The sequence below is a fragment of the Nematolebias whitei genome, chromosome 12 (assembly GCF_014905685.2).
Source record: "Nematolebias whitei isolate Nwh7 chromosome 12, NemWhi1, whole genome shotgun sequence".
In the NCBI taxonomy this organism is placed as follows: domain Eukaryota; kingdom Metazoa; phylum Chordata; class Actinopteri; order Cyprinodontiformes; family Rivulidae; genus Nematolebias; species Nematolebias whitei.
This window is the reverse complement of record NC_056509.1, coordinates 3,767,459-3,781,346: the sequence shown is the minus strand read 5'-3', so window position 1 is coordinate 3,781,346 and position 13,888 is coordinate 3,767,459. Positions and strand designations below refer to the sequence as shown.

The 13,888-nt window shown below is 48.0% G+C and overlaps 1 protein-coding gene across 1 annotated transcript in view; it reads left to right on the top strand.

The window, feature by feature from the left end:
• Positions 1 to 328: 328 nt before the first annotated feature.
• slc5a6a (solute carrier family 5 member 6a) overlaps positions 329 to 13,888 on the top strand; it is a 37,886-nt gene continuing 24,326 nt past the window's right edge. The window contains exons 1-6 of the mRNA XM_037686064.1: positions 329 to 454; positions 564 to 785; positions 3,524 to 3,589; positions 11,114 to 11,165; positions 11,299 to 11,366; positions 11,593 to 11,747. Of these exons, the coding sequence (XP_037541992.1) occupies positions 329 to 454; positions 564 to 785; positions 3,524 to 3,589; positions 11,114 to 11,165; positions 11,299 to 11,366; positions 11,593 to 11,747 (689 nt within the window). The remainder of the gene's footprint in view (positions 455 to 563; positions 786 to 3,523; positions 3,590 to 11,113; positions 11,166 to 11,298; positions 11,367 to 11,592; positions 11,748 to 13,888) is intronic.

Below are 13,888 nucleotides of genomic sequence, written 5' to 3'. Positions count from 1 at the left end.
GAGGTTCAATTCCACCACTATGCAGTCACATGTTGAAGTGTCCCTGGGCAAGGCACTGAACCCCTACAGGTGATGAACTACGGTATCACTTGATTCAGTTATTAGCTGGTTGACGTTGGAAACACCAGGTGACGGGTGTTTTCACAGACACTGAGCAGAATGTGTTGGAGCAGAGCACACACTGTACGCACTGACAACAAGGTGACCTCTTTTATCCTTGGGCCTATAGGGAATCTGTCCATGGACTAAGAACTTGCTTTGGTGTCATAATCAGCCCCTGAGGCTGTTCTCACACAGCCCCCCTCCTCCTCCAACAGCCAGCATCATCATGGGGGACGTAGTCCAGATGCACTTCACCACCGTGGACTATGTGATTTTTGTTCTGCTTCTGGTGGCCTCTGCTGGCATTGGCCTCTTCTATGCCTTCTCTGGTGGGCGTCAGCGCACAACACAGGTACATTCTGTTCCCACACTCACACTCTCACACACGCACACACACACACACACAGTGAATGTGCAGATTGTGTGTAGTTGTGATGTTTGACACATGTGATCTACCTCAGGAGTTCCTGATGGCCGACCGCTCCATGAGCTGCCTGCCTGTGTCTCTGTCCCTGCTGGCCACGTTTCAGTCTGCGGTGGCCATACTGGGCGCTCCGTCTGAAGTTTATGCATTTGGAACACAGTACTGGTTCCTGGGTTGCTCCTATTTCCTGGGTCTGCTCATCCCTGCTCATGTGTTCATACCCATCTTCTACAGGCTTCGGCTGTCCAGTGCCTACGAGGTACTCGCATCTAGTTTGCACACAACTGTCTCTTTCCATCTGATGTTTTATTCTTGTATAATTACTGTAATTTCCAGACTATTGAGCGCACCTGAATATAAGCAAGCCTACTAAATAAAAATAAAATAAAAATGTGTATGTATATAATACAGTTAGCCGCAGGTGTCCTCGATGTAACATGAGATGTTTACTCAAAATAATTTTTTAAAACTTTTAATTAAATAAGTACCAGTGTAGTGAACTCGGCCTCCGGTCAAAACCTGCCTCTGAAGACCTTCATGGGACAGGAACTGTTATTTCATTGATTTGAATCCAAAAATACAAATTAGCTCATCCAGAGACTGTCTAATTGTATCCTGAACTAATCAATTGAAAGAACACTCTCTTTTTTATATTATCATTACTATTTTTACAATGTCTTGATAATCAAAAGTGTTTAGTTCAAACCATTTTAAATGTTGAAGTGAACCACTCATTTTAAATCAACTGTGAAACAGTATTAATGATTTTTTAATCCTCATTCAAAGTAGAAATCAAGTTAAATGTCTGTTACAAAGTAATTATGCATTTTGATCTTCTGTCTGAAATGAGAAGTAGTGATGTCGGTCGAAAGTCAGAAAGAAGTTATTAGAACGAAGTGGATTGTTTTTAAACCTAGCAGACGGTATATAAGAAGCTACTGGCATCTGCTTCCTCCCACTTTGCCATAACATGTCTTCTGTCTGTACGGGACGTTTCTAAAACATTCCTGCTGTTTTCTTGACTTGTAGTGACCCTCTGACGTCACTAAAACCACACCCCTGTTGGTTCTTTCAACCAATCAGGACTTCCTAAAAGTGACCGGAAGCAGAACTCTTTAAAAGTCGACACTTCCTAGTTCCAGTTAGTTCTGGGGGAAGAACAGAAGTTCCAAAAGTTCTGAAGTGCTGGACTTAGTTGGGAGTTCTTCCGAGTCTAGTTGGGATTATGGAATCTTCCACATCTGAGTGGAACCTCTGACGGACTCACAGCTCATGTGAGTCCACCCGTGAGGTGAGCGTGTTGTTGAACGGAGTACCGTCACTACTTCGGACGATTCTCAGCCATCCTAAGGAGACGCTGAAAGGTAGCGTTGAAATGGAACTCCGTACCGGAGCTGACCTATCTTCTGCAAAGGTAACGAGTCGCTTCACTACCGAGTGTACCGAGGCTGAGCTGGGTTCGGATGGAGGGTGCCGTTCTTCGTTAACACACTTTCCCTCATCCATCTTTTCTCTCCATTCAAACTCCTTCATTTCCCATCTTTAAAACTCTTCTATCTTGCCAGTAATTAATCCAGATATCTTCAGAAATGTCTGTTGTTTTTATTAAGTAAAACGTGCCAAGTTTTATTAATCAGAGCCGATCGGAATAATCAAGTGTACAATGTTTTGATGTTAAATTTTGATTCTGTTAATAAATGACCACATTTATTTTGATGGGTCAAAGAAAATTAACGTCTCATGTCACTGATTAGACCATCTCCAACACAGTACCTCTGTCACATATCTGTCAAGTAGCTCGAAAAAGAGAGAACCCGTTATTAAATATTGATTGTAGTGGAGCTCCTAAGCTAAACTAACTCTACATCACTACACCAGTAACTTACACAAATACAGTTTGTACAGTAAATGCTTTTTGAACAGTGCCTGTAGCACGGCTGGTAAATAAAACCAGCAGCCTACCAGGAAGTCATTGATCACCGTCTTCATCTTCCTGCTGGGCACTAAAAGCACTGAAGTCTTCTTCAGTGTCAGAAGTGAACAACCCCAGAACAACTTTATCACGCACGTCCTCAGTTTCTCTTTCCTTGTTGCTCTCAGCGTCACTTTCACTTCCAGGCAAACTTACTTCGAGTGGCTGCAAATACTTTGTCCCCCCTCCCTGGGGCCACCATGGGGAGTTGATCAGTGAACCCACATTTCATTCCACTGTGACCTCTTTGGTAATTTCATTGTTCAGGTTGTTTTAACCTTTATTTATATTACCCTCATTGAGTGAGTCACATGGACCCCCCCCCCCCCCCCAAGATGGACGTGTATTGGACAGCTGTGAGTGTCCGGGTGTGACGAGGCTAAATGTCCTAAATGTTCTGGTGTCATGAAGCTCGTTAGTCCATCAACAACAAAACAAATCCATAAATGATCCTCAGCACTGTAGAAGCACATGTTCAGAGCGTGTGGAAACTGCAGCAGCTTATAGTCTGACATTACACTGTACATGCTTATTATCTGTGTTTAATCTGAAACGTGTTTATGCACTAAAGTCCAACCTGATGACATAAGAACAAACATTGACACCCAGGTGTTTGTAGTAAACTCCGCTGTTGCAAAAGGTGATTTTAGATCTGAAATAGTTTTTAATGTCCACTGTTTCTGTGTTTGTGTTCTGTTCTCAACACTTTACCTCCAGCTCTTTCTATCCTTGTCTTTCTCAAGTACGATCTCAGAGTTTAACAAACCCTCTGTGATCTCTGAGACCACAGAGTCAGAGAAACACGGTCTCTGAACATAAATGTGTGAAGGAGCGTTTTCTCCATCACGCATCATTGATCAGAGGACGACTGTAGCGGTGTCCTGCGAGCTCCCTCTCTCTCGGTGGATTAAATTTGACGACAGTCTGATTTGCTGCACTCTGTCAGATACGAATCACCTCTGAGATGATATGCACTACCAGTTTTTATTTAGCTCTCTTTTGTTTTTCTTTGTTCTCTCCAACAGTATCTGGAGCTGCGTTTTAACAAGACTGTTCGCATCTGTGGGACCGTGACGTTCATCTTTCAAATGGTATCACTCTCCTTCATGCATTACGTACATGTTGCTTCTACAGACTTGGTTTATGTTCACATAATTTTACTTTAACTACCAATATTAAAAAACATTTACCATAATTTCTGGACTATTGAGTGTGCCTGAATATAAGCTGCACACACTAAATTAAAAATATGTATTTTGTACATTTCTAGGCTGCACTTGTCTGTAAGCCACTAGTATCCACGTTGTAGCATGAGATATTTACACAGAAGCTTTTTTACACTTTGAATCAACAGCTACAGCGTAGAGCTGTCATTTCTAGCCCGAGTGCAAAGCCCGGACCGGACCGACCCGAATCCAGACCGGGCCGGGCCATAATGTGCTTTATGTGCGGGCCGGGCCGGTCTCACACTTTGATGCAGTTTTACAAACAGTACAACACAAATGAAAGTAGATCAGAATGCACAATATAAAATTGTGTTAATCCAGTGACCCGCTAAAGAAACAGGACTGTAAGTCTGTGGCCCCTCTGTCTTCATGTCTGGAGGACATCAAAGCCTGGATGGCTGTGAACTTCTTAAAGTTTAATGAGGGACTGAGGTGATGGTCTTGGGAAGCTCCACCGACACTCCCAGTGCAGATGTTGGTTCCTTGGCCCAGTACATCAGGCCAGCTGTTACAAACCTGGGGGTCGGTCAAAGTCGATGCTGGACTAAAATTAGAAAATCACATGAGAGCTGCCCCTCCCTGGGCTGCCACCTTACCGTGGTGGAGGGGTTTGAGTGTCCCAATGATCCTAGGAGCTATGCTGTCAGGGGCTTTATGCCCCTAGTAGGGTCACCCATGGCAGACAGGTCCTAGGTGAGGGACCAGACAAAGTGCAGCCCAAACACCCCTATGATGAGAAACACAAATGGACCTAGTGTTCCCTTGCCCGGAAGTGGGTCACCGGGGCCCCACTCTGGAGCCAGGCCTGGAGGTGGGGCACGTGGGCGAGCGCCTGGTGGCCGGGCTTTTACCCATGGAGCTCGGCCGGGCACAGCCCGAAGAGGAGACGTGGGTCCCCCTTCCCATGGGCTCACCACCTGTGGGAGGGGCCAAAGGGGTCGGGTGCAATGTGGGATGGGTGGTGGCCGAGGGCGGGGACCCTGGCGGTCTGATCCTCGGCTACAGAAGCTGGCTATTGGGACGTGGAATGTCACCTCACTGGTGGGGAAGGAGCCTGAGCTGGTGTGTGAGGCTGAGAGGTTCCGGCTAGAAATAGTCAGACTCACCTCTACGCATGGCTCGGGCTCTGGAACCAGTTTCCTTGAGAGGGGCTGGACACTCTTCCACTCTGGAGTTGCCCCTGGTGAGAGGCGCCAAGCAGGCGTGGGCGTACTTATTGCCCCCCAACTTGGTGCCTGTGTATTGGGGTTCACCCCGGTGAATGAGAGGGTGGCCTCCCTCCGCCTACGTATGGGGGGACGGGTTCTGACTGTCGTTTGTGCTTATGCACCAAACGGCAGTTCAGATTATCCACCCTTTCTGGAGTCCTTAGAGGGGGTACTGGAAAGTGCACCTTCTGGGGACTCCCTTGTTCTGCTGGGGGACTTCAATGCTCATGTGGGCAATGACAGTGAGACCTGGAGGGGTGTAGTTGGGAGGAACGGCCCCCCTGATCTGAACCAGAGTGGTGTTCTGTTGTTGGACTTCTGTGCTCGTCATGGATTGTCAATAACGAACACCTTGTTCAAGCATAAGGGTGTCCATATGTGCTCTTGGCACCAGGACACCCTAGGCCGCAGTTCGATGATCGACTTTGTCATTGTCTCATCTGATCTGCGGCCACATGTCTTGGACACTCGGGTGAAGAGAGGGGCGGAGCTGTCAACTGATCACTACCTGGTGGTGAGTTGGCTCCGATGGTCGGGGAGGATGCCGGTCAGACCTGGCAGGCCCAAACGTATTGTGAGGGTTTGCTGGGAACGTCTGGCAGAGTCTCCTGTGAGACGGAGTTTCAACTTCCACCTCCGGGAGAACTTTGAACATGTTCCAAGGGAGGTGGGGGACATTGAGTCTGAGTAGACTATGTTTCGTGCCTCTATTGTCGAGGCGGCTTACCAGAGCTGCGGCCGCAAGGTTGTCGGTGCCTGTCGCGGCGGCAACCCTTGAACCCGATGGTGGACACAGCCGGTGAGGGATGCTGTCAGGCTGAAGAAGGAGTCCTATCGGGCCTTTTTGGCCTGTGGGACCCCGGAAGCAGCTGATGGGTACCGGCAGTCCAAGCGACATGCGGCTCGGGTGGTTGCTTAGGCAAAAACTCGGGCATGGAAGGAGTTCGGAGAGGCCATGGAGAACGACTTCCGCACGGCTTTGAGACGATTCTGGTCCACCATCCGGCGTCTCAGGGGGGGAAAGCGGCATGCCACCAACACTGTTTATAGTGGGAGTGGTGTGCTGCTTACCTCAACTCGGGATGTTGTGGGTCGGTGGGCGGAATACTTTGAAGACCTCCTCAATCCCACCGGCACGTCTTCCACTGAGGAAGCGGAGCCTGGGGACTCTGGGTCGGGCCCTCCAATCTCTAGTGCTGAGGTCACCGAGGTGGTTAAAAAGCTCCTCGGTGGCAGGGCCCCAGGGGTGGATGAGATCCGCCCAGAGTTCCTTTTTTTTTTTTTTTTTTTTTTTTTTAAAGAAAGAGAAGAAAGAAGAATAATTAAATAATAAAAGAGAAATAGATAAAACGAGAGACCACCACGACAAAACAACATGCACAGCACAATGCCACCCACAATATCACCATGAAACATTCGACATCGCACAAGGAATCATCTAGCTTCCACCACTACCCAACCTAGCGTGCATCTGTCAAAGCACCTGAATCCAAACACCCGCGCAAGCACGCCTGCCACCACCAGATTTCTCCAAAAGAATGCCCAATAGTGGACGCGGGGGCCCACAGACCCGTCCCCCCAGGACACAATGGCAACATAGGGAGGACCGGAGCCACAGACACACAGCGGCCCACAGGCCCGGAGCCCCAGGAGTCTCCCAACAGGGAGAACCGCACCCCCCCAGAGAGGAGCAGAGGAAAGAACCGGGTGACCCCAGCCACAACAATGCAGAGCCTCCAGGAAGCTGCAGCGACGAGCCCACAGGTCCGGCCGGCGACCCATGCCCCCCCCAAGTAGATCCGGCCATGGACACCGAGCCCCAAGCCCCGAGGCCATACCACCCCCCCGGCAGAGCCCCGACAGAGCCAGGGCACCCAGGCCCCGCCAGGCAGCAACCAGGGCAGACTGACGTGCACCCCACCACCCAGCCCAGACACCGAGAGCCACCAATGCACCGGCGGCAAGGGGGTCCCCCGCCAAAGGGGGGCACGACCGGGGGGAGTGGGCCCCACACCAAATGTGGGGCCCAAATTGATCCAAGAGAGGGGGGACCACCAAAAACCCAACATGAGCAACCAACAGGCACACACAGATAGCCCGACAGAATCTCTGTCGGGCCGACCGCATGCACCATCTACCTGACAGCGACCACAGGCCGGCCCCAGCCCAAAGGGCAGAGCAGCAGGGAGCCGCAGCTGAGGAGGGCCGGCCCCCACATCAAGAGCCCCGCACCATAGGCCCGGAGACGCCCCAGCACGCCACCTATGCACCCCCCCACACACACAGCACCCCCACCGCAAATGCCACACAGGAAGACCAGCCAGTGCCCCGATGAGGCGAAGCCACGCCCCCAACCGCCGCCCTACACCACCAATGACCACACGTTCACTACCATAGCCGACCCCCCGCCGAAAGCCGGCAGCCATCCCGGTCAAAGTGCCGGCCATCACAACCAGGAACCTAGATTAAAAGAATCGGAACAGCCCAGGAGGAACCGAAGCACCGGCCCCATCACTGACCGCCCCCAGGGCCCAAAGCCCACCCACAGCCCAGACCCCAACAATGCGCCCCCCTCCCCCTCCATCCCAGACCCCTAGTGTCACACGGAGAAAGGAGGTGTTTGTGAAAAAAATAAAATAAAATAAAATAAAAAAATAACTAAATAAAAAAATAATAATAATAATCTATATATGCATAAATAAATTATGAACAGACCCACTTCCTCCTCCTCCCACTCGAATATGGTGTTGATGCATGTTATACAGTGCTTTTAAAATGGGGGGATGAGGTGGCGATCGGCACAGACCCACCTCTTGCCCAGAGAGCAGGCGGTGCCCGTTCACCCCTCATCTCCGCCCCGAACCCTAAATGTCTACATGCTACACATGAGAGTGGGCATGAGATTTGCCCAGAGTTCCTTAAGGCTCTGGATGTTGTAGGGTTGTGTTGGCTTACGCGACTCTGCAGTATTGCGTGGACATTGGGGGAAGTTCCCCTGGATTGGCAGACCGGGGTGGTGGTCCCCCTATTCAAAAAGGGGGACCGTAGAGTGTGTTCCAACTACAGGGGAATCACGCTCTTAAGCCTCCCTGGTAAAGGTCTATTCGGGGGTTCTGGAGAAGAGGGTCCGTCGGATAGTCGAACCTCGGATTCAGGAGGAACAGTGCGGTTTTCGTCCTGGCCGTGGAACACTGGACCAGCTCTACACTCTCAGCAGAGTCCTGGAGGGTGCGTGGGAGTTTGCCCAACCAGTCTACATGTGCTTTGTAGACTTGGAGAAGGCGTTCGACCGCGTCCCTCGGGGGGCCCTGTGGGGGGTACTCTGGGAGTATGGGGTACCAGGCCCTTTGATACGGGCTGTTAGGTCCCTGTATGACCGGTGTCAGAGCCTGGTCCGCATCGCCGGCAGTAAGTCGGGCTTGTTCCCGGCGAGAGTTGGACTCTGCCAAGGTTGCCCTTTGTCACCGATTCTGTTCATAACTTTTATGGACAGAATTTCTAGGCGCAGCCAAGGTGTTGAGGGGATCCGTTTTGGTGGCCTTAGGATTGCGTCTCTGCTTTTTGCAGATGATGTGGTCTTATTGGCTTCATCAGGTCGTGATCTACAGCTTTCGGTGGAGCGGTTCGCAGCCGAATGCGATGCGGCCGGGATGAAGATCAGTTCCTCCAAATCCGAGGCCATGGTCTTGAGCCGGAAAAGGGTAGAGTGCCCTCTCCGGGTCAGGGAGGAGGTCCTACCCCAAGTGGAGGAGTTCGAGTATCTTGGGGTCTTGTTCACGAATGAGGGAAAAATGGAGCGTGAGATCGATAGGCGGATAGGTGCAGCGTCTGCAGTGAAGCGGGCGCTGTACAGGTCTGTCGTGGTGAAGAGAGAGCTGAGTCAAAAGGCGAAGCTCTCAATTTACCGATCGATCTACGTTCCCACCCTCATCTATGGTCATGAGCTTTGGGTTGTGACCGAAAGAATGAGATCTCGGATACAAGTGACTCGTGCATCTGTCAGCTTCAGAGGGTACAGAACGCTGGTGCACGGCTTCAACTGGCAGCATGAACGTTTGACCTGCTCTGACATGTTGGATATTTTGTGATCTCACCTGTTTGGGTCGTCGGCCGTGCGCGCCCTCCGAGTGCAGTGCACGGCTGGACAATAATTCGATATTGAAATATGTCATGATATACTTTTATTCGATAACGATGATGTGAGTTTTAAGCACATTTTTGATATTTCGATAGGATTACAGCGTTTCACTGACATTTCTTTTTCTGTTCGGGTTGAAGCGGCCGCGTCAGTTTCAACCCGAACAGCTCAAGCTGCTGCTGCTAGCTGCTGCTTGCTGCTGCTGCTAGCTGTGGGCCTCAGGCCTCATCTCGGACCCCAGGCCCGCCTCCAGCTCACACGACTCCCAGCTCGGACCTCCCTCAGAACTAGCAACTCACACTATCGCAATAAATCAATGAAACATGAATTCAGTTTACCAATTGTATTTAATCAAGGCAAGAAATGTTACAGTTACAGCGCTGGCCTGGAGATGAGTGTAGACCTCAGAGTCCTAGCCTGATGGTGTTGATCTTCTGTGCTGGGCCATCCTTCAACAGCCACTGGCCAAAAGGATGGCCCAGCACAGAAGATCAACATCATCAGGCCAGGACTCTGAGGTCTACACTCATCTCCAGGCCAGCGGTCACTCTTTCAGGGACGAAGATGTTCACATCCTGGACAGAGAGGAACGATGGTTTGAGAGAGGAGTAAAGGAGGCCATCTTTGTGAAAAGAAATCGTCCATCATTAAACAGGGGTGGAGCCTCCGTGTTCAACTGTCCCCCTCTTACAATGCTGTGATTGCTAGTATCACTCAGCCCCGTGAATAGTAAACAGCCATCAGGTGCTAATGATCCATTGTTAGGCTGATGGTCCTTCTTGAGCATGTGATCAGCTGGTTTTGGTTGTCAGCAGCAAAACTGGTTGATCCACTCTGAGAAGGTGCATACAGCACCTCAGACTGAGGAAGTCCTCAGGATGAGAGACAAAACGTTTCTACATTTTTTTTTTTGCTTTGTTTTGTTTATTTTTATTTTTTTTGAATGTCCAGATGACCAGATTGAACTTTTTTTGGATTGAGAGTTTTATGTTTATTTGACGGTGATTTCAAATTTCTTTGAAGGCTAAATACAAATAAAAGGTGAACATTAATTTATTTTTAGTTAGTACAGTTTTCTGAGGCTTTTATATTGTTTTTTCGATATCGGAATTATATCGTTATCTACTGAAATTAAGAAATATATCGTGACAAAAGTTTTGGCCGTATCGTCCATTCCTAGTGCAGCGGCTTATTGAACGTCCATTTGTGCTGATGGATCACTGGCAGGAGTCCATCTGAAACGTTTACCTTTTTCTAGGCCGGTTAGCGCGCGGTGAAATGGCCGCGTGCGGCTGGTGATGGTATGGCAAGCTATGTTGACATATAATTGGATCATCAGCCGCGTGTGTCCACTGATGCTATCAAAAGCCCGACACTGACCCGGCCCACACATTAAGCACATTATTATGGGCCGGTTCGGTCCGAATCCGGGTTCCGTGTTCGGGTTAGAAATGACAGCTGTACCCCAAAGCCCCTCCCCCTCACACACACGCTGTTCTCCCTCCCACACCACAAACAGAGGTGTAGACATTTTTCCCAGAAACTAGACCATGAGTCTGTGGTTCCTGCAGCTGTGACATATGCACAGCTGCAGGAACCATGAACAGAGGAGTTTTAACTCTTGGGCAAACTCAATCTCAGAAATGTTACTTAGATTCATGCAAACATTTCCTAAATATTTGCAGGACCATCAGTTTGGCGTTACAGTTATAAATAAAAACTGTGGTTATTTGAAAGTAGCATTAGGTAGCTGAAGTGATGATGCAGCCTGGGACTCCTGCAGAAACATTAAAACTATTTCTGCTACAGTAACTGTGTAACGTTAAATATATGGTGGTAAATAAAGGCCTTCGTGACAGCGTTTGCACAAACCACTATTACTTTTTAGAGTAACGTTTTAAACCTGCAGAAGTCATTTTAGTCAACCTTCAAGGAATGCTAGGCCTTAAATTTAAATCTGTTTGAACGTACTGGGTTTAATTTTTGTGAACATTACAAAGTGAAAGGTGTCCTGTTTGACGGAGCTGTTCTGTCCCTCTGCAGGTCATTTATATGGGGGTGGTTCTGTATGCTCCAGCACTGGCACTGAACGCAGGTGGCTTTTCTTCTGTTAGATTTTATTACACTGTCCTACTGTTCAAAACATAACATTGTACATTTATAACGGTTCAATTATAGTAAAGCATTTCATAGCTGTTTGTTTGGTGATGTTTTACGTTTACTTGCAGTGACAGGGTTTGACCTGTGGGGGGCAGTATTGGCCATGGGATTAGTGTGTACTTTGTATACTGTTCTGGTAAGTTGCTAAAATTTTCACACAGTATATTTTAATTGTTGACTGTAATAACATATAATCTAAATACAGTGCAAAAAGTAAATGGATGACTAAATGTGTGCTTTTGAAAACAACTGGAAGTATTTTCCAAACATCCATTTGTATCTGAACAGATTTTATGACAGTTGAGTGTTTATTTTTGATCATGAGCTTTAAAGTAATCAGTCTATGTGTTGCTGTCTCCCAGGGGGGCCTAAAAGCAGTGATCTGGACTGATGTGTTCCAGACAGTGGTGATGTTTGCAGGCCAGCTGGCTGTCATTGTTGTAGGGGCCAGTCAGGCTGGAGGTATAGCGGAGGTCTGGAAGAAAGCAGTCAACAGCAGCCGCATTGCTGGACTAGAGTGAGTATTGAGTAAACTATTTGCACTCACTAACAAAAGGTAAATCACCCAGAAAGAATGGTACAAATTGTACATGTTTTGGTGCAGATTAGTGATGAGTATATAAATTATAAAATTTTCAATGCACTTTCACTGGCATTCCTAGAACAAACACCAGAGGAAATTAATCTTAAGAGCAATAACTTAGTTCTGTTTTACTATTTATTACTGGTGTGGCACTGAGGGAAGAGGACGACTCCTGCTAATGTTGTGGTGAGATACACTGGCATACACACACACAGGTTTGCCACACAAATATGCAATATTGGATCATTTTCCTCAATAAATAAACGACTGAGTAGGCCTGTCACGATAAACAATAAATCAATTAATCGCATGATGAATAAAAATTATCGACCTTGTTTTCATCACCTTTTATCGTTTTTTTCGTGTCTCTCTTTCTACTGAAGACACTGGACGACAAAAGGCTCATCTCTGGTGCTCTTCACTGACCCCTCCCTTTTTCTTTTATCTTTTTTCTTTAAAATCTGTTTTAATCGTCCAAAATCGTGTTTTTGGAGCATTAAAAGCAGCTTACCTGAGAAGCTAAGCTACAAGCTAAGCTAACAGGCTGACTTCGGGAATAAACCTCCATCTTGACGAAGCTCCAGAATTCACTGTTGAAACTCGTGCCTTCGTGTAAAAAGTTTTTTTCTCTGTAAAAAGAAGCTGAGAACTTGTTTACTGATTTCTTATTAAAAGCTTTGTGTGAAAAATGCTATGCTAAAGAGCTCAAACCACACGAGAGATGTCATTTCTAACCCAAACCTGGAGCCCAGCCCCGCCCGACCCGGATTCGGGCCGGGCCATAATGTGCTTAATGTGTGGGCCGGGTCGGTGTCAGGCTTTTTATTGTGTCAGCGGCCAACGATCCAGTATATGCAAACATGGCTTGCCATACAGCACCTGCCGCATGCGGCCATTTCACGGCACGCTGACCGGCCAGTTGAAAGAGGTAAAAAAATTTGGTTAAGCTTCAGATGGACTACTTCCATCGATCCATCAGCCCAAGTTCATTCAGCGGCTGCACTCAGTGGACGCGCACGGCTGATGACCCAAACAGGTGAAGTCACAAAATAGCCAACATGTCAGAGCATGGTCCAATGCAGGCAGAAGCAGGGGAAGCATTTAATGCGCTTTGAGAGCTCCTCAGCTCCGGTCTTTTGCCCCTGTACTCAGCTGCGCGCGTCTGCCAACCGTTAATAATAGTCGGTGGTATAAGCAGTCAAAGCTTAATTAATGTCCGGGGGGGGGGGTGTTCGGGTTCGGACCTGTAATTACTGTTAATTTGTCGGATCGGGTGGGGTTCAGAGATGATGGCTGCGGGCTGGGTCGGTTTGGATTATTTGGACCCGAGTGCAATACTAGACCACACCAAGCGTCCACCATTTTGAGAACCAAAAATAAAAGGAAGGAGAGGCTGCCCATGTGATGTCAAGGGGCCTCCCTCCCATTTTTCTTAAAAAGACACGCTGCTCTCCCTCACTATCCATCCTCAGTCTTATACTGACATCCAGTGGTCAAAAACGGTACTACACTCAAAACTAATTACCCAACATTTCTTCTTAAATTTGACAATAATTACTAATTATTGTCAAATTTCAAACAACATTATCGTTTATCGCAATAATTTCTGAGACAATCGCCCAGCAAAATTTGTTATTGTGACAGGCCTACGACCAAGTATAATACTTTTATCTCATTTGTTTTACTGGGTTCTCTTTATCTACTTTTATGACTTGTGTGAAAATCTGATGATGTTTTAGGTCTTATTTATGCAGAAATATAGAAAATTATAAGACTTCACAAACATTCAAGCACCACTGTGTATAGTCTGAGTGTGGGCAGGAATGAGCTGCAGTGATGCTCCTTCCTGTACTGGTGACATAGAAGTCTTGTGCTGAAGGAGGTGCTCAGAGACACTACAGTGCTGTGCAGGGAGTGGGAGGAGTTGGACACGATGGAAAATAGCTTTGCCAGTGTCCTGTCCCAAACCTCCTCAACAGAGTGTAGAGCAGGGCTATTCAACTGGCGGCCCGCGGGCCACTTCCGGTCTGCGGGTGACTTCAGTTGTCTTTGTTTGGGTTTTCATTATATTGTTC